Source organism: Marmota monax, unplaced genomic scaffold (genome assembly GCF_021218885.2).
Source record: "Marmota monax isolate L192 unplaced genomic scaffold, Marmota_monax_Labrador192_F-V1.1 WCK01_AAM20220418_F8-fsc00144, whole genome shotgun sequence".
Classification (NCBI taxonomy): domain Eukaryota; kingdom Metazoa; phylum Chordata; class Mammalia; order Rodentia; family Sciuridae; genus Marmota; species Marmota monax.
The window spans coordinates 4,198,986-4,226,138 of NW_026694618.1; the positions used below are offsets into that span (position 1 = coordinate 4,198,986).

General features: G+C 38.0%; 1 protein-coding gene across 5 annotated transcripts in view; it reads right to left on the reverse strand.

The window, feature by feature from the left end:
* The window catches only part of Dync1i1 (dynein cytoplasmic 1 intermediate chain 1), a 296,210-nt gene that overhangs the window by 39,524 nt on the left and 229,533 nt on the right, over positions 1–27,153 (reverse strand). For all 5 annotated transcript variants that reach the window (XM_058572177.1, XM_058572178.1, XM_058572176.1 and 2 more), the window contains 3 exons: positions 23,346–23,459; positions 20,236–20,369; positions 16,519–16,663 (listed from right to left, as the gene is read on the reverse strand). In XM_058572177.1, the coding sequence (XP_058428160.1) occupies positions 16,519–16,663; positions 20,236–20,369; positions 23,346–23,459 (393 nt within the window). The remainder of the gene's footprint in view (positions 1–16,518; positions 16,664–20,235; positions 20,370–23,345; positions 23,460–27,153) is intronic.

Consider the following 27,153-nt stretch of genomic DNA (forward strand, 5'->3'; position numbering starts at 1 on the left):
ATCTAATCAGGATTGCAAGTGGTGCTGCCACTGCATACGTGCTTGTGGACAGCTCTTCCATTGCTTTTAAGGCTGGGTCACTTTGCCATCTCTAAACATTATTTCTGAGTGCTCAATTCTTTCTCCCTCTTCTCTCTTCCCTCTCTTATTTTTTCTTTCTCTAGATGTATTCAGTTTCATTAGTTATGTTGTTCAAATGATCTCTATCTTGACTGATTTTTAAAAAAAAATTTGTTTGACATTGTTACTGAAGAGCAAATTGGAAAAACTGTAGTTAGGATTTGTAATACTAATGGTGAAATGCTTGCCCTAAAGGGTGGAGAACCAGGAAATGCAGGTTGAAGTGTTTGAAATGATGAGAACAGCAAATAGAACCGTTATCAGTCACAGTTTCCAGAACTGTGTTCCAAGGAATACTGTTCTCTCAGCACACTGGGGAAGCCCTGAGATCCACATTCAGGTCAGCATAGTATCTCCACATGCTGCATAATTATTCCTTTCTTGAAGGATAGGGGCCTCCCCAATGAAGATACTTGTTAGTGTTAACACTTTCACTTTTTAAAAAAATCATGAAATTCCTTAAAAAAAAATGTCTGTTAGGATGCCACAGAAGAGAACCACTGTTGTATGTTTTAGCATAAGGAAATAGCATAATGAAAGGTGTATTTTAGGAAGACTATCTCAGAGGATTATGTAGGAAGAAAGCACAGGCAGAGCCCCACCTCAGAGAAACTGGTAATAATTTTGTCACACACTTGATAAAGAAAACATAATTATTCTTTGCTTTTAAGAAATCATTTTCCCGATAAATAGATTTTTAGGGTTGTGGGTAGGGGAAGAATTTCTTTGAGAAAAGCATGGCTGTTCTAATGTACTATGGATCTACCATAACAGAAAATACTATCAAGAGAAGAAATAAAACCACACACTCAGAAACACACAAACACACTTCATATTGATAATCCATAGATGCTGCATTAATGAAATGGTCCTCAAAGCAAAAGAATAGCAAAATCTCAGCTCATTTGCTGACCTGTGTTAAAGGAGGGCGGCTGAGGGAGAGAACAATCAAACCAGTTAGGCATAAGTGAAGTTCCACAGGTGGAGGAAGCCAAAAGTCTCAAGCACAGCCCTTCAGGAGTGGTGACCCACTGCAGACTGTCCTGCTGCTGCACCTGGCAGAGAGGTGAAGGGGAACTTGGGTTTAAAAGTCAAGTTTTTAATCATTAAGGAAGGTCCTAAGTGAGAAGGAAACTGACAACTTATAAGAAACCTTTTCTTACTTTCAACTTGGGCTTAGTTCAAGCCAATGAACCAGGGGACAGGGGAGAAAGCTATTTCACTCAACCGCCAATTCCACAACATTCCTTTCCAGAAACTTCCACAGAGCTGGTGAGCTTCCAGTAGTAAACACTGAGGTCTGGTTCCTCAGGATTTATGGGAAGGCTGGTTACTCCACTTTGGAAGGAAAAAGGAGCATTTTTCAAAGATTAATTATATTTATTTTTCCACTACAAAACTCTTATTTGTTCTTTACGAAGTCCTAGAAAAATGAGAACAATCTCCCAATATTTATTAACTCAAGTTGATTAAGTAGTAATTTCTCCTATGGAAAATTCTACTCATTCTATATTATGTGTAACACTAATAAACTAGCAGGGATTGGGTACTAGATAAAGATGAGCAAAACAAAATCCTATTCTGAAAAAAGAATGTGGAAGTATATACTGAATTGTCAAACAAGTTAAAGAAATATGTAGATATTGTAAAAGCAAGTGATATTAGGATTACTAAGAATAAAAACCCTTAAACACACTTTTTGTAGATCTAAAACAAATGAAACTGTCTCTATCTTCTAATCTTGCCACATTCCCCTTTGAGAAGCCAGGACTTGGTGGGGCAGGTATGAAAAGACCCATGGGTCAAGATTTGACAAACTAGCAACAGAGGTTTGTTGGAACAAGGAGAAAGGGAATATATGTTTGGATCCAAAACCAAAAAACAATTTAAAGTTGATGAAAAGAAAAGTTCAATTGAGGATACAATGTAAATGCAGGTAAACACAAAACTAGTAGAAAGACCAGATGACACTATTCTGCAATGACTCATTCAAGATGAGGTCACATGGCAGTGCACTGGTACAAATATTCTTAAAATTATGTGAAATCTCTGGCACAATGCCAGTCAGATGTAAGCAGTCAGGTAAATGAAGCTTCTGTTAGTGTGATGATGATTGTCAAATACAGTCTGGCTTCGTCTCAAAATTTAGGGGCAGCAGTGAATCGGAGGGGAAGTCTCAAGAAGGGTTGCCAAAGTTGACACTGGTCAATCAAGTTGCTATAACTGTGATGGAGTTGTGGGTCCATTAATAACAAGACCTACTAATGCTGAGATATGAAGGATCTATGGGATGGATCACAGAGTTAATATAGAATATAAATACTGTTGGTAATTGGATTAAGCCAGTTGTCTGAAGCAGAACATTAGGTCAACACTAGGGTCCAAACTCTGTGGGGAATGTGTGCTGTCCTTAGTGCTCACTTTCCCTCTGCATGACATCAAACAAGAGACAAAGAGACCCTGTGCTATCTCTATGCTATCTCTGTGCTAGTCAGCTTTTCACCACTGGGAACAAAGTACCTGACACAAACAACTTGGAGGAGGAAAGGTTTATTTTAGCTCATGGTTTCAAAGGTTTCAGTCACGTAAAATAAATCACTGCATCATGGTTGGCTCACTCCACTTCTCTGAGCCTGAGGTGAGGCAGAACCTCATGGTGGAAGGGGCATAGTGGTGGAAAGTTGCTCAGCCTATGGCAGCCAGGAAGCAGAGAAAGAGAGAGGTTAGAGGGAGGAAGAAGAGAAGTAGGGGCCAGAGATAAGAAAAACTGTTCCAGGGCATGCTCCCAGTGACTTATTTCCTCCAACTAGTCCCTGCCTCCCAATAATTCATTCAAATTCTTAATTCATCAACTGGATTTAATCCACTGAGGTTAGAGTCCTCATGATTCATTCATTTTCTAAAAATCTCACCTCTGGACATTGCTGCATTGGGGGGGTCACATCTTTAAGTAAATGAATCTTTGGGGACTTTCCAGATCCAAATAATTTAACAATCACCCTTGTCATCTGCAGATGAAAGTCTGCATTCAATTTTATGACCCCACAGACTGTCTTGTCATCTGGTCCCTTCTGTCCCCATAGCTATCCTTGCAATATTTCTATCCTGTCACCTTATACCTACTGCTCCAGCCCCATGTGTTAATCAGCTTCCCATTACTATAATGAAAGCCCTGGGATAACATATTTATAAGGAAAAAAGGTTTACTTTAGTTCATAGCTTTGGAGATTCCAGTTCTTAATTGCCTGGCTCTGTTACTTTGGGTGATGCATTCCACAATGGTAAGAGCATGAGGCAGAACAAAACCAGTCTCATCATAAGCCAGGGAACAAAAAAGGAAGAGTACTGGTGACTCTAGTGAACTAATGACCTCCAATGAGGACCTACTTCTCCAAACTTCTATCACCTCCCACTAGTGCCATCCTGGGGACCAAGCTTTAATACGTGGTCTTTTGGAGGACATTCAAGATCCAAACTATAGCACCCACTAAATCACTTAATGTCCAAGTCACAATGGCAAAAATAACAACAAAGTTTAATAGTAATAATGGTAATTATTATTATTGCTTCTTCCACAGTGTTTATTCTGTGCTGAACACTATTCTCAGAATTTTATGCATATTAAATCATTTAATTTTCACAAGAACACCATGAAATAGGTGGTATTTTAATCCCAACTTCACAGATGAATAAATTGTAGCACAGAGAGGTGGAACAACTTTTCTAAATTCACAGAGCTAGCAAATGTCCACTCTTCCATGCTTCTGTGTTTTATATACTCTGTTTATCCTGTGTGAACTTTCCTTTTTCCCTCTTATCTAACTAATACCTACTTCAGACTTCAGCTTGGATGTCCCTGGTTCTGAGAAGCCTCTTTAGCACATTTTTCTTCCATCTCTTCACTATCTTAGTGAGATAGGAGTTTCTCTTATAAGCTATGAGTGAGAAAGAAAGGCTCCATTCTTCTCCCCAGAGAAGACAGGCTTTCCTAGGAGTGTCTTTAGAAAGAGCATTCCTGAATGTAAGAGGGCTACAGCACACCAAGAAGTGACTTTCCAGGAACAGGTATCCCTGAGCCATGCCTGATGGGGAATCTCAGCCCTTGCTCACAGATGGCAGGTGGCAGGTAAGGACACATACTTTGGTTGCCTAGTTCTTCACACCTGTCTCAAAATTGATTTGGATTCTACTTATCTCCTTTGTGAGGAGTTCATCTAGGAGGACTCTCTACTGTATGGATGGTTACCTTTGGTTGTTCCCTCAATGTTATACTTTCTTAACTATTTTCTAATAGAAGTTTTAAAGCTTAACCTCAGTTTTCTATTTATAATACTTCTTAACTGTAGCTATGAATTTTTTTGTGTGTGGTACTGGGGATTTGTAGCTATGAATTTTACTTCTCGAAAACACAGTTAATTATACATGTGATGTAGTATGATTTCAATGTATACTTCTTTTTAAAATTTAAAAAAAGAATTTGTTTGTTCATGTATTAATTCATTGGTTTATTAAGTGCTTACCAGGTTCCAAGCACTATGTCTGGTGTGGGAATAGAGACAAAAAAAGACAGACCTAGTCTTAAGGAGCTCACAGTCTGACAGGAGAAGGGTGGCAGTTCTATCTCAGTTGCATAATCACTGTGATTCAAGATACAAAAGTATTTTTGTCATTGTATTATATATAATGTGTCCATTTTAAACCATTTATTATAATGCATAATCATTTTTAATGAATACATTTAGAAAGAAATAATGAATGTTTTTCCTTAGGGAAAAACTGTTTCCAATCTCTTTTATTCATAACAGATTCAAATTATCATTCTTTCCTAGTAGCTAAGAGGGAAAACAATCAGTTAAGACAGTGATCCTATATTTTAACCCTGGCAGAAGATGTACAAATGAAGTAGGTAATACTTGTTTATTGATTTCACAGCCATTGCTTGAAGAGTGAAGATTTTCTTTCTAATTTGTGCAAAGTCATCATCCTTCAGTCACTTAGACAATTTCATTCTTAGATTCACGGTTTTGTTAAGAGACTGGAGGATTGAGATGCATGTTAATGGATAGGACAGCTGCATGCATGTCACGATACATTCAGAGGAAGTCAGTGATTTCCATCAATCAAATGTGTATCATGAGTGGTCCTTGAATGATAGCACCCCAAGGTGGTATCCAAGATTCACATCAAATATCAATGCATGGGTTAAGTCAGGCCATATACCTGACCAGTCAATAGAAAGAAATTAAATTTTAGAGCCCCAAAGTCTAATGTAAAAAGGATATAGAAGATGGTATTAATGCAAGCAGAAGAAACATAAGCTCTTTGAAGTCAAAAGAAAGGGAATGACCTGGCAAATACAGGAACAGTATCAGGAGCCTAAATCTTGTGAAGTTGTACCAAGACCAAAATAAATATTAACCCAATGTTTAATTGGAATCCACTGAAACTTTCCAAATTGGATGTAATGATGAAAATCCAGAGACTCATAACTTGTCTAGCCACTAAGTTCAACTGCAGCACAGGAAAAAAACTATCCCAAACCTCAGCAAATAGAGAAGCTGAGTGGAATAATGAATGTTTTAATCCAGTCAAGAGTGCATACTTTATTTCCAAGCATCAACACCAGCATTTTTTGAAGGATTGGAAATTTAATGTGCTAACATACAGTAAAAGGTAAGAGTTGGTACTCAACAGAATTTATTCAGGCAATGCATTTTCTATTTTTGAAAGGATCATCAAAGACAGACTTAAGTATGTAACTTTTTACTGTACTTTCAAAGCTGCCTCATTGATGCATTTAAAGATGGATGCTCCAGGGACCAATTGACATTAAAGCATCAAAATCATCAAAGGAAATGAAAGTGGCAGAATGACCACTGGACCAGGCAAGAAGAAGGTCAGAGCAACTTTTGAAGGAGCAGAAGAAGGTCTGTGGAGATCATGGGGATAAAGACAAATTGTAAGGGGTGAAATTGCAGTTTGGTAGAAAAAGGCAGAATACAAACTGGTTGGGAAGGAGGCAGCAAGGTCAAGGGTAGGTGTTTGCACTTTGTTTTTCATAAGTTGGAGCAAAGGGGAAGTTGGGTAGATAAAGACACAGAAACAGATGATGCTGAAGTGAGAACTCACATGGATGGTCTCTCATGGGTGGCCTCCATGTGGACAGCTAGAGGACCTATGCTCTCTGTCTTCCATGCTCTGTTGTTATGGTTTGGATATGAGGTGTCCCCTGAAAAGCTCATGTGCTAGGCAGTGTAAGAATGTTCAGAGGTGAAATAGTTAGATGATGAGAGCAGTAACTTCGTCGAAGGCTTTATACATCTGATAGATAAATCATTTGAATGAAATGCTGGGTGGTAACTGTATGCAGGTGGGGCATGGCTGGAGGAAGTAGGTCTCTGGGGAATGCCCATGGACTGTATCTTGTCCCTGGCTTGTCTCTTGCCCTTTTGCTCTCTGCTTCTTGGATGTCACAGTTGAGCACCTTCCTCTGCCATCATGTTCTGCCTTATCTTGGGCTTACAGCAATGGAGTTGGCTCACTGTAAATTGAATCTTCAGAAATCATGAGACTAAATAAGTTGTTTCTCCTTTAGGTTTTTCATCATCAGTATGTTGGTCACAGTGACAAAAACCTGACTAATAACACCTACCCTCCATACACCAATCAGGACACAACTGGTTCTGCTCTACTATTCACTTGACATCTCCCAGATTCTATCTACCTAGTGACCAATTATATCAATGATGTTTTCTTTATCTGCTGGGACAAGAGCTTATAATTTATTTCTTTCATTTTCCTCAAGATAGAATCTAGTATGGAATTAAAACAAAATATATTGATAATTAAAATGGTGAATAGAGCTCCTTTCATTATCAAAAAACAATTGCATTCATATACTTAAAAATAAAAATGGAACTAGGGGTGTAGCTCGGTGGTAGAGCACTTGCCAAGCACATGTGAGGTACTGGGTTTGATTCCCAATGTAACTAAATAAATAAGTAGCCTTAATTACATTGCCTTAAGTTTCTGATGACCCCCTAACTGCTTCTGTCATTATTGCTTATTTTTCCTTTACCTATTTAATCAGTAAATTATTAAAATTATTTAATACTTTTAAAATTTCGATATTCTCTAACACTAATAGGTTGATAAAATTTTCACCTACAATCAATCAATGTGGCTATTTGGTGCTCATAAACCAAGCTATTCTTTTGGAAATTTAGAAACTCAAATCCCTTAAAATATGAAGTGTCGTGTTTTTCGTTCATTTTTCCCAGTTCAAGAATGCAACCTGTCCAATATTCATGAAAAATTTAAGTAAAGTCATATGTAAGATCACTGGAAATATTAATTATTCAAATCACAAAGAAAATTGGCAATGTTTGCATTTTTTGCAAATATACTTTTCATTTAGCTGCAATATTTTTAAATCCTAAGTACAGAAGTTTTATTTTAAAATTTTGATCTTTAAAATGACAGCTTCTCTTTTTCTAAAAGAATGTGAAGTGCTATTGTCTCTCTGGAAATCATATTAGTTATGCAAAGTAAGTGAATATGGTCTTTGCTACAGACTTCAAGATGAGCTTGATTTTGCAGGGTATGTGAATACCATTTTGAAAGAAAATTTATAGTGGCTTAGAGCATCCTTCCCTGGAATACAGATTTTTCTTTCCTAATACTTTATCTTTGCACTAGAAATATGAATTCTTGGTCAGTGGAGTGTACAAAATGCACATCTGCATGGCCAAATTCTCCTGTTGTTTGGTTTGTCTTTGAACTTTCTTTGGTTATCTTCTTGACCTATACTGCTTTTCACAAAGTATTATATTATAGCCTCCTTTTAAGTTCAATGTCTTGTTTCTTAGCATCAATCTTTCTATATCCTCACGTTATTTCACTTGCAAGCTTCAGTTTGATGGTGTCACTCATCTGGCTATTAAGTGAGACTCCACCATAATCTTTAACTTTGTTTAATTGATAAAATGACTCCAACCTACCCAGTGAGTTAAAATAAAGATTACTAAGGTAATCATTAATCATTATTGTCAGAAAGGACTAACGAAAATACTCATCTCATTTCTTTCTCTGCCACAGACCCCTTTGAAAATTCTTACTGTCAATTAGATTTTAAAAAGCCAAAGACCTTGATTTGCAGTATTTTCAAAATAATATTTATTTTTCCCTTTTCCCTATTTATTTTATATAATAGTATTGCAAAAATTACTAGTAATTTTAAGACATGTTGTTACTTTTCCCTTTAACTCTTACATTTGTTAAGATTAAGAGGAGGAGAATGTGCCAGGTGTGGTGGTGCTTGTCTGTAATTCCAACAACTCAGGAGGCTTAGGCATGAGGATCCTGAGTTCAAAGGCAGCCTCAGCAAGTCAGGAAGTCCCTAAACAAATGACCAAGATGCTGTCTCTGAATAAAATACAAAAAAGGGCTGAGGATGTGATTCAGTGGTTAAGCACCCCTGGGTTCAATGCCTGGAACCAAAACCAACCAAACAAACAAAAAACCAAAAGAGAGGAGAATGACACCAGCCCACACTGTCGAAGAGTTCAAGCATAACCATTGTTCCCAGCACATCACAAAAGGTTTTAATTAACTTGGGGTTTCAAACATATGCATCATACAAATGCTTGGCCAGAATCAGTAGTATCTTTAATATATCAAGAACTGAATGAAACAGTGGCACATGCCTGTAATTCTAATGGCTCAGGAGGCTGAGGCAGGATGATCGCATGTTCTAAGCCAGCCTCAGCAACTTGGTGAGGCCCTAAGTAACTTAGTGAGGCCCGATCTCAAAATAATAAATAAAAAAGGGCTGGGGAATGTGGCTGGGTGGTTAAGCACCCTGGGTTCAATCCCCAGTACCAAAGAAAGAAAGAAAGTGAGTTGGTGGTGTGGTGGTGGCAAGCTAGTTTTCATTCACCTATAGGAACTCAAAACTTGGTCCCAAGACTCTCAACACAAGCCCAGTGGAAAGGAGAGTTCCCTCAAAATGACTGAATTGCCCTATTGACACTGTAGGATGGGGAGTTTGATAGAGAACTTTACAGTTCTTTAGAGCATGACTTTTCACATTTTTTTTTTTTTTTTGCAGCATTAGGAACACAAAGATGGTTGGGCCCACTCCCAGGGGTTTTGATGCAGGAGGTCTGGGTGGGACCTTGAGAATGTGCATTTCTAATTAAGACCCAGGTAATGCTGTTGATGAACAGGCACCTACCCTTTAAGAACCCCAGGTTTAAAAATATCAATAGAGTAGAGGGAAGGGAACTGGGGGGGGGGAGGAGAGGAGGGACAGGGGAAGTACTGCAGACTGCATCAGAGCAAATTATATTCCATACTTTTATAATGATGTCATAATGAATTCTAATACATAATGAATTATGTATAACTAAAAAGAATCAATAAAAAAGAAGAACCTCTGGTTTAGAAGAACTGTGGAGATGAGATGTATTTCCCACACCTAAATCTGTCAATCTGCTACTGCAAGGTGAGGTCATGTCATGCAGAGCTTCAAAGGTCAGAATTAGGAGCTTTATGAAGAGATTCAACAACAGCATGCTTACATAATTCCAGACACTCTTCTGATTACCTTGTAAAATTTAAGTCAGACATCACCTACAAAATGTGTCAGTGATATTTAGTCTCAGCTGGTCCTTATGTCTGTGCAGGTCAGACATCCTGGAGTCAGGGAGTACCCCAAGGAGGACCTGGTCTAAACCCCCTTGCTTTCTCTCTCTTTTTTTTTTAGATGGGGGATTGAACCCAGGAGCACTTAACCACTGAGCCATATCCCCACTTTTATATTTTATTTTCTAAGTTGCTGAAGTTGGCTTTGAACTTGTGATCCTCCTGCCTCAGCCTCCCAAACCACAGGGATTACAGGTGTGTGTGACTGTGCCCAGCTCCTCTTTTAACCACATCATAGACCTCTGTTAGCAGATAACTGCACCTCTTATTTCACTGAGAAATAGAACCCTTGTTTTATTCCTCACCTCTCTACTACACTTCCATTTAGCTAAACCTACCTATAACCCTTTTTTTTCAATCCCTACTGGTGTCCTGTCTCATTCTCCCCCTGCCCCAGTCCCCATTTAGCTCTTCCACACAGGTACCTGTAATCATCTTTTCCTAGTTTTTAAGACTCACACTATTGGCCACACTTTTTATTGGCTCCTTTTCAGGTCACAAATATATTCAGGTCCTTCAAATAGTATAATAATCAAATCCTTCCATGTTCCAGCTTTTCCTGCTTGTCACTGTTCTCTCTCTTTCTCTTCTAGAGTAGTCTATATTTTCTGTGTCCACTGTTACTCTCTAACCACATATAATCCATCCCCACTGCTGTACCGAAATGGTTCTCACTGAGGCCTCTGTGACCCTCCTCTGGCCTTTTCCATCTGTCTATTCCTTGACATCTCTGATGTTTAACACCCTTGATTTACATTCTTATGCTTCAACACATGCTGCATCAGTGGCTCCAACATTGGACTCAATGTGCTCTTCACATTTTATTAGTAGATTTCCCCTTGGGAATAAATTACTAACTATATACTGATCATTGTCATATCTATTCTTTTAAACTCAACTCTTACCCCCAAATTTCAGTATTGCTGTGGTCTGAATGTTTGTGTTCTCTCAAAACCAATACATTGAAACTCAATCCCCATAGGATGGTATTTAAAGGTGAGAGTTTTAAGAGGTGATTAGGTCCTTGGGTTGGAGCCTTCATGAATGGAATTAGTGCCCTCATGAAAGAAGCTTGAGAGGCTGCCTGGCCCTTCTACCCAAGAAGATGTAGCAGGAATATACCATCTTTGGAGCAGGGTCCTGATATGATACTGAATCTGCTGATGCCTTGATTGTAGATTTCCCAGCCTCCAGAACTATGAGCAATAAGTTGCATTGTTTGTAAATTATCCAGTATAAGTTATTTTGTTATAGCAGCCTGAATGGACTGATATGTATCTCTTTAATTACCTTCTAGGAATTTCTGGGCACCTCAGTTTAAACATGTTCAGATTGCTAATTTTGTACCTTTAACCCAAGACTGCTCCTCCTCTTGTCTGTCCTGAAATGATCATGTGAACCATCACTCAGATGCCAAAGTTGGAAATAGTAGAATCATCATTGACTAACTCTCAAATCAAGTCATTTGGTCACTGTGTCTGGTTGATTTTATCTCTCAGATTTGGCTTTATTCTTCTCCATAAGCTTATTGTCTTTCATCTTGATAACCAAACTAGGCTTCTAACTGGGCTTCTTATCTCTGTGCTTAGCATGCTGGTGTGGAAAAGAATTCAGGCTTAAAAATGTTTTATTAACATGTATTAATTATACATATTAATGAGGTTCAGTGTGATATTCCATATATGTGTATAGAATGAATTCACTAAATGCACCAATTAAATCCAACCCAAGACCTTTGACAAGCTAGGCAAGCACTGTATTTTTGAGCTATAGCTCTGAGCCAAGAACACAGGCTTTGAGATCACACAAAACTAAGTTTAAATCCCAATTTCCCCACTTTATTCAATAAGGAGAGCAGGGAAGTTATTTAAGCCCTCTTATTCCTATTTCCTCTTATATAAATTGGGATACTAATATCCACTCAGGTTTATTGTAAGGATTTAAAACATTTATCACAATGCCTACAACATAGTATGAGTTCACTAAAATGTTGGTGTAGGCAACACATGCAAATTCATCTCCCATAGTATTTCAAAGCAAACTCTCAAAATTAAATTTTGATTAATACACTTCTAAAATGACTTGCCATCACCTATAAAATAAAAATCAATCTACACAAGCAAGTAGAGACCTGTATCATTCCAGCCTCATTTCCTTACTGGATATTTTCCTCCAAGCCGTTTGGATGAAAATGGTACTTGTGAGTTTGTTGACTCAGCTGCCTGGAACGCAGCCTGTTCCTCTCTTGCAAGGAAAACCACTCCAGTAAGGTTTCTGCTTCAAAGGGAGGTCCTCCCTGACAGCGGTTTAGTGATGAAATGCAATGTGGTAAGGCACGGGGTGGGGGTGGATGTGCAATGTGTTTTAATCCTTGCTCCCTTCATGTTGTCCACATTTTGATAGAATCTATAAAGACTGCCATCTTATTCTGCACTTCAGGGCCCTTTTTAGCAACCTATCCCCATCATTTTTTTTTTTTTTTGGTGGGGTCTCATATGGTTTTCCAGAAATATCTATCAGCATTTATTTTACCCAAACCACTTAGGATTTCTTCCTTTCCAGATGTTTCCACCATGCCCTCCCGTATCCCTGGGTCTCTCTGTTATGGTAAATGCCTTTTCTTGTGTTCTTAGCTTTCTCCTTGGTGGCCTGTTCTACTATCTCCTCAGGAATTCTAGCCCTACCATAAGCTCACCACCTTTCCGTCTGTCTCAGATAAAGGCCCTCAAGTAGAAGCTGGGCATTATCTGTATTGTCTTTCAAAATAGTGAGTGCGTCAGCTTCTTACTTGGTCTCTGGGGCTATTTCACTGCTCCTCAGTTCTCCAGGAAAAAGTCTTCTTTTAAGCTCATCCATCTGGCTCTATCATCCTTCACCTCTTCATCTCTCCTCCTAATTCATTGGAGAGTTCAGCATGTGGGCACTGTCTCCTTTTCCATCTGAGTCTAGCCATTATTCTTGTCCACTCCAAAGGCACATAGACACCTTGACCTTTTCTATGACCTGCATTCTCTAGTGAGTTTCATCTTCACTGAATTTCAACTACACAATACCTCATCCTTGATGATGCTGTCATTGTCTTCTTACCTTCTCCTTCTTTTTCTTATCATATGGAACTATTCCAGTTGTGGATCATTAATCCAAACACCTCACTTCCTAACGATCATCTCTTATTTTACAAATTCTCTTACCCAAGTCCTTCCTTCATACCTGTTCTTTGATCTTCTGGGGGCTTCCAATCCCTTCCTCCCTTGACTTCATCCTGTCTGTTTTCATTTCCTTTCTGCTTCAGCTTACACTTTTCTTATCCATATCTCCAGATTCCATGTTCTAGGTCCTTCCATCACACCCTGCTAAGGCTTCAATCTCACATCCAGCTAGAATTCCTCTTCCATGTTTGTATTGCTGAAGAAATCAGTCCTGAAGACTGGTGCCACGAAAACGTTCTGCCCAGAGTCCGGTTTTGTTTCCCTACTCAGCTCTTCCTATCCTCCTCTTATGAGCTGAAATTGCTCCTTTCAGTACCTCCACTTCATGCTCATCAGAACAGTTAACCTCCCAACTCCTTGAGAAAATAGCCATCATCAGAGACTTTTCAGACTTAGACATATCTGACCGCATCCTTTCCAGCTTATATTTAAAATTCATTTCCCCTGCTCATGCTAGGGATCTAGCTCACATTATAATGACTCTTTCTCTACCTTACACTTAGAGATTTTATACTCTCCATCTTCACTGGCTTTTCCATAGCAGCGATATCCTGAGTCCCTGTAGTCTTAAATAAAATAGAAAAGTCTTGATTTATCCTCACTTTCCACTCATTCTATAACCCATTATAATTTGTGTCAAATATTTAATACACCACAAAGAAACTGTATTTGCTATGAACATCAGTGGTTTCTGAGTTCTAACTAATAATGGATGTACTTTGGTCCTGATGTTACTTCTCTGAGGTATTTGTCATTATTTCTCTTCTGTCTTTTACATTGTAGAAGATTCCAAACCTATTTAGAGGTAAACTAATATCAAACATCTATCTTCAGTAATTATCAATACAGGGTCAATTATATTCATCTATATCCACAAACTGCTTATTTTGAGCAAATCATTGGTATCAGTGTATTTTCTGTAAACATTTTAATATGCATTCCTAAGAAGTAAAACCACTCAAAGTGATTAGAATATCATACCTAAAATAACGACTCATAAGTATCATCAAAGGTACAGTCAGCATTTACATTTCCTCGGTAGTTTCTAAATTTTTAAAACTGGTTTATTGTTTGAATCAAGATCTACATAAAATCCATATGTTGGGATTGGATGAAATGTCTCAAGTTTTGTTTTGTTCTGTTTTGTAGCTTCTACTTCGAGGTTTTTTGTTTGTTTGTTTTTGTTATGTTTTAGTTTTTTTACAGAAGTGAAATCAGTTGTCCAACAAATTTACCCATTGTCCAAATTTGTCTGATTACATATCTGAGGTGTTACATAACATCAGGCATCTGTATCTCCTGTTGCCTTGAAATTCAGAGATCTGGAAAGTTGATAAGACTCAGATCTAATTATGTGTGCAGGCCTACTTAAAGGTGATATTATCTACTTTCTTAATTATTAAGGTGTTTCCATTTTTTCTTTTTCTTTTCTTTTATACTGGAAAAAGAACCCAGGGATGCTCTACAACAGAGCTATTTCCCAATCCCACCTTTCTTTCTAAAATTGTATTTTGAAACAGGGGTTCTCTTAGTTACCTAGGCTGGAACATGTGACCCTCCAGCCTCAGCCTCTGGAGTTGCTGGGATTACAGGTGTGCTCCACCACACCCAACAGTACACGATTTTAAAGTTTAAGCCATTCCTTATTGTAAGGTTTTGCCATCAATTTGAACCAACTATGGGGATTTGTTTCATGTTACTTCAAATTTTTATGAAACCAAATTTTATTTTATTTTGTTTTATAACTACATAAAATATTCATATGGTTCTAAAGTCAAATGTACAAACAAGACAAATTCCAAGAATTCTGCTTATTGTCTTTATCTTTCATCCTATTGTCTCCCTATTATGTAATTTATGTATGTGGTTCATCCTTCCAACTTTTTATATAAACGTAATTCTACACAATGACAAAATACTATATGTACTTTATCCATCTATCTTTTCTAAACTTAAAAAATATATCCTATAGATCAGTCATTATATTATGGAGAAGTCTTCTTCATTTTTTTCTACTTTGATTCACATATGCCCTACTGATGAAGACTCTGGGTTGTTTCTGGTCTTTTGCTATTCAATTGATCTTTGAATGAATATCTTTCTATATACGTCCTTTTCTTATTTTGGCTAGTTTATCTTTGGCATAGATTTCCAGAAATTGGAATTGTCTGTTAAAGCATGCAGTATTTTTAGATAGTGCTGAATCCCTTCCACACTGTAGTGCTATTTTACATCTCCAATGGCAATGTATGCAAATGGCTGGTTTCTTTCTGGCTCATCCCAGAATATGTTGTTAAATTAAGATTTCTGTCAAACTGATAGTTAGAAATAGATCTCTCAACTTGGTTTTCTTTTTTAAATTTCTCTCGTAAATGAGGTCATACATCTTTTCATCCAGTTAAGAGTCAATTCTGTCCTTCATTAACACTCATGCAACTACACACAAAATTCTAATTTTTCTCCTATTCCTTGAGTTACTTTTCAATCCCCCTTTCTGGTACCATTTCTCTTGTTTATTTTCTAAATATTTCTCTTCCTCAAGATTGAGACTTAGTGTTTCTTTTAAAATCCTCTCCTTTAAATGTGATTAGCTATTCTGACTTCTATTAAATACATACCTGGAGCCAGAGCTCACTCTCTTCTGTTGCACATGGCAAACTGCCTACTGGAGGTCTTGAAATGTTCCTCCCAGGCAGTTCAAATTCAGCATGTGCAAAGATCTTCCTCATCATGCACCCTCCTCTACTGTTCTCTAGTACAGTGAAAGCTACCACAAGTTGCCAGTTGCCCTGCATATGGAACTGGCTTCTCTCCTGATGACTTCCTCCCTTACCTTCCTCCCCATCAAAACAGTCACCAATTTCTGTGGTTTTTATCTCTTATGTGATTCTCAAATCCATCTACTACTTTCCATTTCAAACTACTGGTCTTCCTTAGACTACTGTACTTTTCTTCCAGGTGGTCTTTACTTTTCTTTTTTGCTCTCAAATATGGTCAGCATTACCTTTAAAACACAAGTAATAGAGGGCCATTTTCTAGCTTAAAAACCTCCAAAGTCTAAAAAAAAACCAAGCAGCCAAATGATAAAACAAGACCCAAAGCATATATTTCCATGCTACACATGTAAGTAAGTAATTGCTACAAAGCTCCAGAAGATTAATACCGAACTGATTATATGGGGGATTAGTCTTGGTGAAGGAGGACTTCAGATTTATCCTTATTTGAATCACTTGAAAAAATTTTTTAACAATTAGACTGTTTTCAAATATTACATATATTTAAAAATAAGTAAAGTGGACTGAGAAGGTAAGCTTTAACTAGCTCTGGGACAGACAGAGATAACCAGCAGGTTCTATGAATTCCCAATGCCATGTCACCCAGATGAGGCTAGGTAGACAGGTGTTTCCTATAACTTCCCCAGGGAACAAAATATCATCTTCTTTCTCCGTATGTTACCTGAGAATTTCAACCAAGGTGTTCTTACCTTGGTGGTCCACAGTTTGACAGTCCAGTCAAATGATGACGTGACAAACAGGTGAGAAAAGTCTATTGCGCCCACTGCCATATGGCAGTTAATTCCTGTCACTGGCCCTTGGTGTCCTTCGAAGACCTCACCGATGCCTGCTTTACTGTATGAAGAGCACACATGAACAGAATCTCAGTGACGTGTGCAAAGCAGTGATGGATTTAAAATAATTTATCTCTGTGTTGTTTTTTTTTCAGAATTTAGAATAACCACCATATACTACCACCAATAAAGCCATTTTCAGTTATCTTGAGAAAAAGAAATTGTAAGCATGCTACACTATTTTGGGTGATTAAAAAACAGGTTGGGGGGAATATCCTTTGAGACATCAGAATTCAATAATGAATTTTATCATTAATTTAACCATTTTCAGGAATTTTTCAAAGCCTGTCATTGTTGTTGCAGCTCTTTTGATGGAAACAAATATGCCTAACTCTCAGAAGCTTTCATTTTTATAATCAGACTGCTTTATTCTTGAGAGGGCATTTGCACATGTTCTATTTCAACTCTTTTTTGGAGAGTCTATTGGCTATAAAGCTCCATCCATTCTTGGAGGAATAATCATTCATTCTTTCAAGGAAATTTCTTGAAGTTGACGTATCTAAAAATGTAACCATTTGTGGAATCCTCTATTTTGCAAAATATAACACATAATATAAATATAATTTAGAGAAAATGATGTTTTTGCTTCATTGAAACAGAAGAGTGATTTACAAATCCATTTTGTAAATTCCATAAAGGAAGTCATCTTGTTTTTCTTATTGCAGAATGTCTAGTACACAATAAGTGTTCAATAAACACTTGTTGAATGAAACAGCAGAGGAAAAGAGACAAATGCATGCCCCTCCCTTTCAAAAAAGCACATTTGAGAAATAGTGATACACATTTAAAAAATTACCCTCAGACATATTTTGTTTAACCAAGTTTGGATTACCTCTACCCCTCTATTATCACATAATAGTCTGCATGCAATTCTACATGATTTCTGCATGCAATTCTACACAATTAGGAAAATCTGAGGAAAAATACCCCCAATACTATTTTTTTAAAAAATTCATGAGCATGAAATTATAAATAAGACAACTATGTACCAATTGTGAAATCTCAATATTATGTCACTAAGAGAAAAAAATGGCTTCCATTGTTAAAATATTTGGGCCCCTGAAGCACCAATAAATGTCAATGGGCTGAGCAAAATTTGAAATCACAAGCAAAGTGTGGCAGCATGTGTTCCATGTAACAGGCACTCAAAAATTATGCCCAGTGAAACTGCTAACAGCAGTTCCTCACGTGATCATTTAAATTTGTTCTAATGAACACAAGGAACTGATCTTTGAAGTGGCCCCTGGTGAGACTCCACTTTCTCTTAACAGCATCCTGAAAGGGTTTATAGGGTGCAAAATGAGGACCTTGTTTAATTTATGGAAGTGGATTTGCACCTTCTGTATGTTAGGTGAAAAATAGAAATCCCCCACTCTCCCCTATAGCCCTATATGACCCATTTAAAATTACTACAAAGCCAACGCCTGCTACTTTATGACTTTACTGAGATCTGTATTTTATATTTTGCATGGATTAACCAATGCAAAAAGCAAAATCAAGCTCGTTGTAAAGAAATTTGTGGTGTTCCCCATAGGGACCCTTCTTTCTGAACAAGAGTGCATATTCAGAGCCAAAGAATAAAAATACTCATCGTGTGAATGTTTATTCACATTAGAGGAACTAAAAAAATCCGAAAAATATCAATGTATATGTTGTAAGCTTTCATAGATAATTAAGGACTTAGGCACACTCTGGTTTAAGCCAATTGAACATGTGTCCTAAGGATTCTAATACATCTGTAGATAAATCTGTGACTTAGTGTTTGGCCCTATGTACTCTCTGTGCCTTATGTGGCACTAATGGCATTCTCCTTGTGCTTCAGATATGACACTTGTCTTTTCTACTGTCATCAGTTTCTTGAAGATAGGAGCCAAGTTTAAATGACATCTGGGTGACTCATAGCATCTAGCCATGCACACTGCTCAAAGTAGGTGAGCAGCAAATGTTTGTGTGAATGAGTAACTTTATCACATCTTCCTGTGCTGTGACAAAAACTTTAATGCATAGCTTCAGCCAGATTTTATATAGTAGGAAAGTTGGGCATGGAACTGTGAGGCATCTCTTCCCCAGTTGTCTTCAAATCACACGAGCAGGGCAAATACTGCTTGTTTAAAAACAAGCAGAAGAGCAAAAACATAACAGTGTATTATTTGAATGGAAAAATTATGGAGCTGAGCCATGGATGCTTGTTTTCTACAAATCACAAAAGCACGGAAATATGAACTTGGAACAATTTGTGGTTCCTCATATAGACTTAGATGACTGCAGGAGATGAAAAAACCAATTGAACCAGAACTATGAAAGTAAGCAGAGAAGTTAAGCACCAGCATGAGCATAGGGAGGCCACCTTTATGTTTTGCACTAAATTTTACAATCTAGGCCAACTTATTGGAGTCCACTTTATTACGACAACTCTGTCTTCCAGGGGCATCTTCTAATCTCTCAATCAAGGCTCTTATCACCTGGAAACTGCACAGTGGTTTGTGCATCCCTTATTATTCCTGCCCTCTGACTGGGAGGGTCTTAAGATATTTCATTATGGTATTTGGTTATTGTCATTTCTTTATTCCCTATTTAGATTTTTAACTCTTAGTTGTTACAGTTTAGGGATTTGGCAGGGAATCAAAAATGAAATGGATATAGTTTAGTAAGAGAAAAATGGCAGACAAATGAATAATTATAATACGAATGTGATTAATGCTACTGTAGAAACACACAAAAGAATACACGAATTAACTTTAATTTTCTCCATGTCAATTATTATCTTAAAGTACAGATTTATTTGCTTATACGTTTCTTTAAAAAATATTTATAGCTGTCAATGGATTACTTATTTATTTATTTATACGTGGTGCTAAGGATCAAACCCAGGGCCTCACACGTGCCAGGCAAGCACTCTACCACTGAGCCACAACTCCAGCCCCTGCTTATAAGTCTTTTACCCTCAATTAGAGCATTAATTCTATGCGTGTCATATGCCTTCCTATATCTTTATGATGTTGCCTGGTGTGAGAGAAGTTCTTAGCAAGTATTCCTGCAAACAATCAATGAATAAAAGATCTGAAATTCTGCAGGATGTAAAGCCTTTCTGACTCTCCTTTGCCCTAGAGACTTAGAAAAGCTTCAGTGTGAAATGAGATCTGTGCTAGCTCTTTAATATAAAAAGAAATTAATCAAAGAAGAGAGAAATGACAGACCAAATAAAAGAACTAAGGAACACGCTGATGGAGGAGGCATGGAGGGACAGGCAATATTTGGGCATTGCTATCCCTGATGGGCACACGGTGGAAACTTGAAGGTATGTGCAGAAGATGAGGCTGGGAAGAGACAAGGAGTCTTACAGCATCTGCTAAGAAGCTTGGGCATTTTTCCACAAGGCAGGGTGAAGAACCAGAATTACAAAAGGCTAAGGACCAGAGTGGATATGTGCCTTAAAGTAATGAAGACCTGAAGTTGTTCTTCACATGTCTTCATAAATACCTTTCTCATAATGCAAGGTGGTTATGATCCAGAATGCGATTATAGACTTTCGGAAATGGGAAACATGTCATCAGTAAGAAAACAGAACATCACCTTCCATGACGACAAGCCGTGTAGACTGTACCCTCCTCACTGCCAACCACGAAGTTATTGACGTCTCCCGTCGGGAAAGCCATTCCAGTAACAGCGACGGGCTTGGACTTGTTGTACACCAGCTCCATGCTCTCCTACCAAAACACAGTGTGGTTACATTTCCATCTGTCAACTCTTCGCCATGCCAAAGATAGCATGGAAAAATCATTTGGCTAAATCGTCTGTTTGCTTTTCACACAGCGTTACAAAAGACCCCGGCTGTGCCAGAAACCACGCTTTGCTGCCCCTGACATTCACGCTGCTGTGTATCTCTGGTTTCAGGCAGGCTGGATTTCATCAGCATGTGCTGCTGCTTCCTAAGTCAAGCAGAGATGACAGGTGAGAATTTTGAAACTAATGGTGCAGAAACTAAAGATAATACTGTAATGATTACACTTGTCAGCCCCAGGCTTTAATAAAACACACAATACCCTTGTATTTACAAACATTTTCAAAATCAATTGTTCCTGAGAATACACATGTATTAATATCAGATGTACTAAGCACATTTGTCAGATCAGAACTGTGGGTCCTCCATGGACTGAAACCAGAAAATTGTCACTCAGGTCATAAAAACCAGATTTTGAAGTGAACTAGATTTCAGGAGGTTAGCTGGGGGTGGTGTATGGGCATAAGACTGAGAAGAGTCTTTAAATAAGTGTTTAAAATGTAAAGGAGAGCCTTTATTTTATGTAAAATTATTTGTAACATTTGGAATTAGGGAGTACTTTAAGAGACATCCTGCAGAATTAAGTTTGATGATAGTGAAAAATAATTAAGTATAAGCAATGTCCCTGAGTATTCCTGATTTACATCAGTTCTATTTTGTATATCTGAAATAATTTTTAGAAAATTATTCTGGGGTATCATATCATTGTAGTTGCTGGGGATTTCATTCTTCCTGTGTAAACAAACTAGGCCATTTCAGCCAAAGAGTCCATCAATCGGAAATGCCTGCCACAGGATGGCTGCTTAGGCCACATGGTCACTTTTCAGACTTGCTGTTCCTGAAATCCACACACAGCAAGCACATTAGCATCCCAGGCTAAAGAAGAGAATGTTGCAACAACAGGATATAGAAAACTGGAGCATACTATCTATCCCATCTCTAATGTTAGCATCAAGGAAGGTGATGTCTCTTGGTCATCCACTTGGGAGGGGTAACTCTGGGCTGCCCCCAGGTCTCCCTGACACCCATGGAGGCCACACTATGAAACTGGCCATTATTGTGCAGACAGGAGTCTGTAGGCAAGCTAACACCAATCAAAAGGGTCTCAGAGCCCCCATACCACTGGTTTTAACCTAAACAAATACATGTTAAATCAGTGAAATGAGAAAAAAAATATAAAAATTATGTATATATAAATGAAATATATAAGAATTCCTAAAGAGAGGGTTTGCTCTTATATCTGTTTATAATCTCCATGCTTTAAAAAGAAAACAATACATTGCTGAGAATTTTAAGACAAAACATAAAATACCCACACACAATGCTGAATCTCTATAATAATCAGCACAAAGGTGCTTAAATTCTAAGTAGTTTATTTGAACTATTTCTTTTCCTCTAAGATTATATAAAGAACATGCTTAGCTATAGTATTCTGTACATCTGCATTTTTTTTTGTTTGTTTAATAGAAATCTACTTTTTTTTTCTGGTTGTATACAAAGTATATTCACACCAATTTGTGTCTTTATACATGTACTTTGGATAATAATGATCATCACATTCCACCATCATTTATAACCCCATGCTCCCTCCCTTCCCCTCCAACCCCTCTGCCCTATCTAGAGTTCATCTATTCCTCCCATGCTCCCTCTCCCTATCCCACTATGAATCAGGCTCCTTATATCAAAGAAAACATTCAGCCTTTGGTTTTTTGGGATTAGCTAACTTCACTTAGCATTATCTTCTCTAACTCCATCCATTTACCTGATTTTAAAGAGACTTCAAGAAGGTTCTTTACAGTCTCCACATACATTTTGAAATTGTCATGTCCCCTAAAATTGAGTGACAGATATTCTAGAGTTGTTATTCAGGAAAGGGGACAGGAGTGTTAGAACTGAGCATTGTCTCCTAGGTATCCTTCACAATTTTCTGGATATTTTCTTGCATTTTTTCAAAGACTATAACAATGTTATAGTCTTTTAGTTGTTTTTTAGTTGGAGGATAATGAAGTACTTTTTTTCATGCAAAGAAGTGTGAAAATGTGACCAGTGTAACTTCACATCAGGTACAATCACAAGAATGATAAGTTATACTCCATGTACGTATGATATGTCAAAATGCATTCTATTTTGTATAACTGAAAAGAGCAAATAAAAAAGATGGAAATAATAAAAAAAAACGTGTGTATGTGTCTCCTGTGTGTGTGTGTGTGTATGTATCTCAGCATGTGCCTGTACACATGTACATTCTGAAAGTTGTGTCTAGAACCTGCCTCCAGCTTCCTCTCCTACTTTTGCTCCTTTGTTTGGTTTCCATTACTGCAATCACTAGTGGTTTGGAAACTCTGGAACTTTTTCATTTTCAGCTTCTCATTTGTTCAGCAAGGACCGGCAGGAGCCATACTGACAAACATTCCAGAGGAAAAAAAAAACAGACAGTTTAACAAATTCTTCATCCACACAGGCAGTTGTCAGCGGGGACAGGGACAAGCAAGGGCTTGGGTTTCTGTTTTGCCGGGATACCTTTCCTTCAAGGCAAATCCCCTTACGGGATTGCTCTGCTGAGCTCCAACCTCATTTGCATCTCTCTCACAGTGCTGTAGGGCGAGTACAATTCATACCACAGGCAACTTCCATAATTACTACGCTTTAAAATGGATTATTTCATTTTCACTTGAAACTGACCTAAGGATTAACGTATTACAATAATTACATGATTTGTGGTAAAGGAAATGGGTTTTGGCTTCAGGAGGAGATTGCTGAAACCAGGCCCCACTCTTTCAGGGGCATCCATTGATTTTTAGCTCCTATAGGATGTGAGGGTTTGGCTTCTAGGAACCGTGTTCCATTAAGTAGGTATCTTTTTAACCAGGATGCTCTTATGTTTAGGGGAAAACAAACCCACCTGCGGAGTTGAGAGCATGTCGAGGCTCCAGGAACACATCTTACCGTCGGTGGAGACAGTGATGAGGTTATGAGCATTCTGGGTGCCAACGACATTTACACAGTACACGGGATGCTGCAAAAACACAAACTTGGGGAATCAGGAGCAGATCCGAGCGGAAATGAGTGTGTGTGAGTGTCAAACACTTCACTCTGAAACAACAATCATGAGTGACATAATCCTACTGGAATACAAGCCTCAGGTCAGTTGCCATTTTTGATTTCGACCTGAGTTCTCTCTAAAAGCTCTGACAGCAAACGTAAGAGTGGAAATACTTCCCAAGCCTCACCTTGCTCAGTCAGAAGCAATGCAGTAGCAGTGAAGGAAGCGAGGGCAGATGAGGATTGATGGGGCACAACACCATGGCGGGGGGGGGGGGGTTGGATGGCTTGAATAAGTCCCCACCACACAGTTCAGCTGCTAATCTCGAGCGGTGAAAGAAGACAGTGTTCAAAAGGATAGAACTATTGACTTTTGGAAGGAATATGTGTTACTAAATCTGGAGTTTTATGCATTGTCGTCCCACTGCCAAACACTGGTTAACATTCTTTTTAAAAAAGTGGTTAATATTCATTAGCCTTTTTAATTTGAGAGAAGGATACTGGTGGCAAAATTGTTGGCACAATGTACCTAGTGAGATAAAATTAGGCTCTTTTATGTGCTGCAAAACTTAGGGTAATGATAGATTTATTTTTCAAATATAAAAAAAATCATTTGGAATAGTATGGAAACATAGATTTAGCCAGGGCCATTTCTACTTCTCAGGAACTATAAGCACAATGCCCTCTCCTTCTATCATAACTCTCATAGTTTATTTCATTCTGCAGAATTCTACGTGGTAGGCTTAAAGCCATGGGCAGCTGCACATTAAACACTAAATGGAAGGTTAGCATAAGCAGAACCTAGCAGCAATTAGGGTTAGATTTCAGGCAGCTTAGCTATGAGTGGCCAAACCACAACTTACTTGATGCTTCTCTGTGCAAATAGCTGACAGTCTAAGTCTTACCCTTGATGAGTTACTGTCCACAATACCTAGCCACAAGTACAACGAAACAATCTTTAATATTAGAAAGCTGATATTATATAAAGAATGGTTCCCAGACTATTATTATCATATAAAGTCCTGGTCAGAAGGAGTGCTAATAATTGTTTAGTGGAGCTATGGATCGGTCTCATACAAAAAGTGGTCCAAAACCCACTTAAACACCTTTCCTAAGTAGTAACCAGTTTTAGTGCTAACTCCTGGGGAGTATATGCTTCCACTAAATGTTATAAAGTTCGTGGAAATACTTTCAGGTGGTGTCTTCTGTTGATCACACAGACCAAGTGAAAACAATGTAGCTATTTAAATATTTATAGATTATTGTTTTAAATGCTCTAACCCCAACCCCTAGGTCTTGTCATAGACCAGGTATCACCAACTTTTGGAGCTGATGCGTGGCCACCTGGTTGTCAAAATATTCCTCATCCTGGTCAATCTCTTTTGAATATGCTGTCTTTTATATGAGTTCCTCTAATGCTGCCTTTTATCTAGACTCCTCTAACAGTGAAGTTCTGAGAACAACACAGAATTGTCTATCTACAGTCTGACCACAGAATACAAAAATCTGGGTAGCACTGAATTGTCACTTCTCATGACTTAAAAATCTGCCTTCTCATAAAGAATATGTCTATATTAATGCACCCTAAGATTACATTTATTTTTTGGACAATGACCTCTTTCAATCATGCTGATGGACAGTTAACAAAGTCCCTATGTATTTTTTGTGCTGTGTTCCTTCCGACACTTCCAAATTGAATCAGCCTGAGTGGATCTGCATAGTAGTAAGTACAACAGATCTGAACCCTGATCAGGTCTCCAAATATCAAGAGGACTGATTGGTCATGGGGCTGTCGACAATGCTCTTTCCCAAGTCTCCAGTGTTATGAAACCTGAAGCAGCGTGCAATCAGACTCAAGCCCCGAGCCACACAACATGCAAAGCTCTGAGTAGAAATCACATGGAAGAATGGATTTAATAGATTTCACCTAAAAATAGCAGACTTCATAAAACTGAAGAAGGATATGTGAATGAATATGCAAAAAAGCTGTATTATCTTAATTCAATTTGTCTGATCCCAGAAGCCATTGCATTGAATTGAACTTTCTTTATTCCCATGAGTGGAAAACATGGAGCAAACATGGTCATGAACCAAAGTCCATCCAGTTTTTTTTTTTTCTTTTCAGCAAAAGTCCAATGGGGCTTCTCTGCTAACGGTGGGTCCACAACACAAATTGCTAGAACTTGAATAGATTAAAACTCCAGACACAAATTGCTAGAACTCAAATAGGCCAAGACCCCAGGCAACCCTGGAGGAATGCACAGAGCCAAATGCCCAGGAGGCGTGTATATAGTAGCTCCTCCTGGTCTTTAATCAGTACAATGGCTTGTGCTTTCATGAGTAATAAATCTTGGTCTCAAAGAAAAGAGAGGTAAAGAAACCTGAACAGAAGCAGACACTGGGGACACTTGCCTACTCAAGTGCATCTCTCTCTCTCTCTCTCTCTCTCTCTCTCTCTCACACACACACACACACACACACACACACACACACTGTGCTTAATGGAAAGAAAAAGCAACAGTACAGCTTATTTTTCCACTAAAGATGCCAGATTGTTTTTATTTATTTTAGGAATAAACTTACTGTGTGGCAGAAGGATTTTGTTTTAATTATGATTTCCTGTTGTCTCAAATACATATGTGTGGTGGGTGTGAAAGGAAATTAGTGAGTAATCTGTGGTGGGCCTCTTTTTTCTTTTTGATCCTGGTACCAATCAGCCAGGCAATAATGGAACTTGAAAGACAAACATAAAATTAAACTGTGCCCTTTCAGCTATGAATTAGACAAAACACAGTGACAGAGAAAACAAATTTGTTTTCATTTTATTTTCTAGCAGAAAGAAATAATGCCACTCAGTTCGATGGTAACTGCATTTTAGTTGTGATGATTACATTTTAAGTTACTTGAAAAAGAAATGTTAACTCTTTGCAAGAACTCCTGGACTTGAATTTTCCCCAAAAGCTTATTGTTAAACGTTCTAACATTTGGATTTATAATTTTTTTTTGAAATTTCAGAAGGCATATTCACAAATGCACCTGACTGACATCCACAGAGAGCCAAGAAATGGTTCTATACTACTTGAGAAAACACCTGCATTGAGTCTGTCTTCTCCTGGGCCACAATTTTCTGTTATTAGTTTGGAGAAATGGGGTAGGCCAGGGCAATTTCCCAAGATTCCCAAGAACTAGTTTCACCTGCATGTGTCTATGGCCCCAATCAATCAAAATTAGGGCTGACTTGGCATTTGTCATTTCCCATTGTCAAACTTACAAGAGCGGAAGAATTTTCCTCCTCATGGTCTTAGCTTGCAGTTGTTTTTCAAGCCAGAATGGTTTTGAGGCCAGCAGATGAAACAAATGAAGCAACCACATTAAGGAAATTGAAAACAATAGTAGAACTGTATCCTTGGGCATAATTTGGGCATTTCATAGAAGGAACATCAGCTATCCTGAATGTCAAGGTAGCAAGGATTGATGGAGACATGTCTGTCTTCTCATTCCTCCTAACGATTACTATCCACACCTGTCATTCTCTTAAAGGAAATGACAGAGCAGTTGTCTTATGAACACTATACTGAACCTCTTCTACTAAATTATGGGTAATGGTTTTGATATGTTGACTTTTAACCCTAGAGATTATATTGTCACTGTAGTCTTTATGTTGAGAC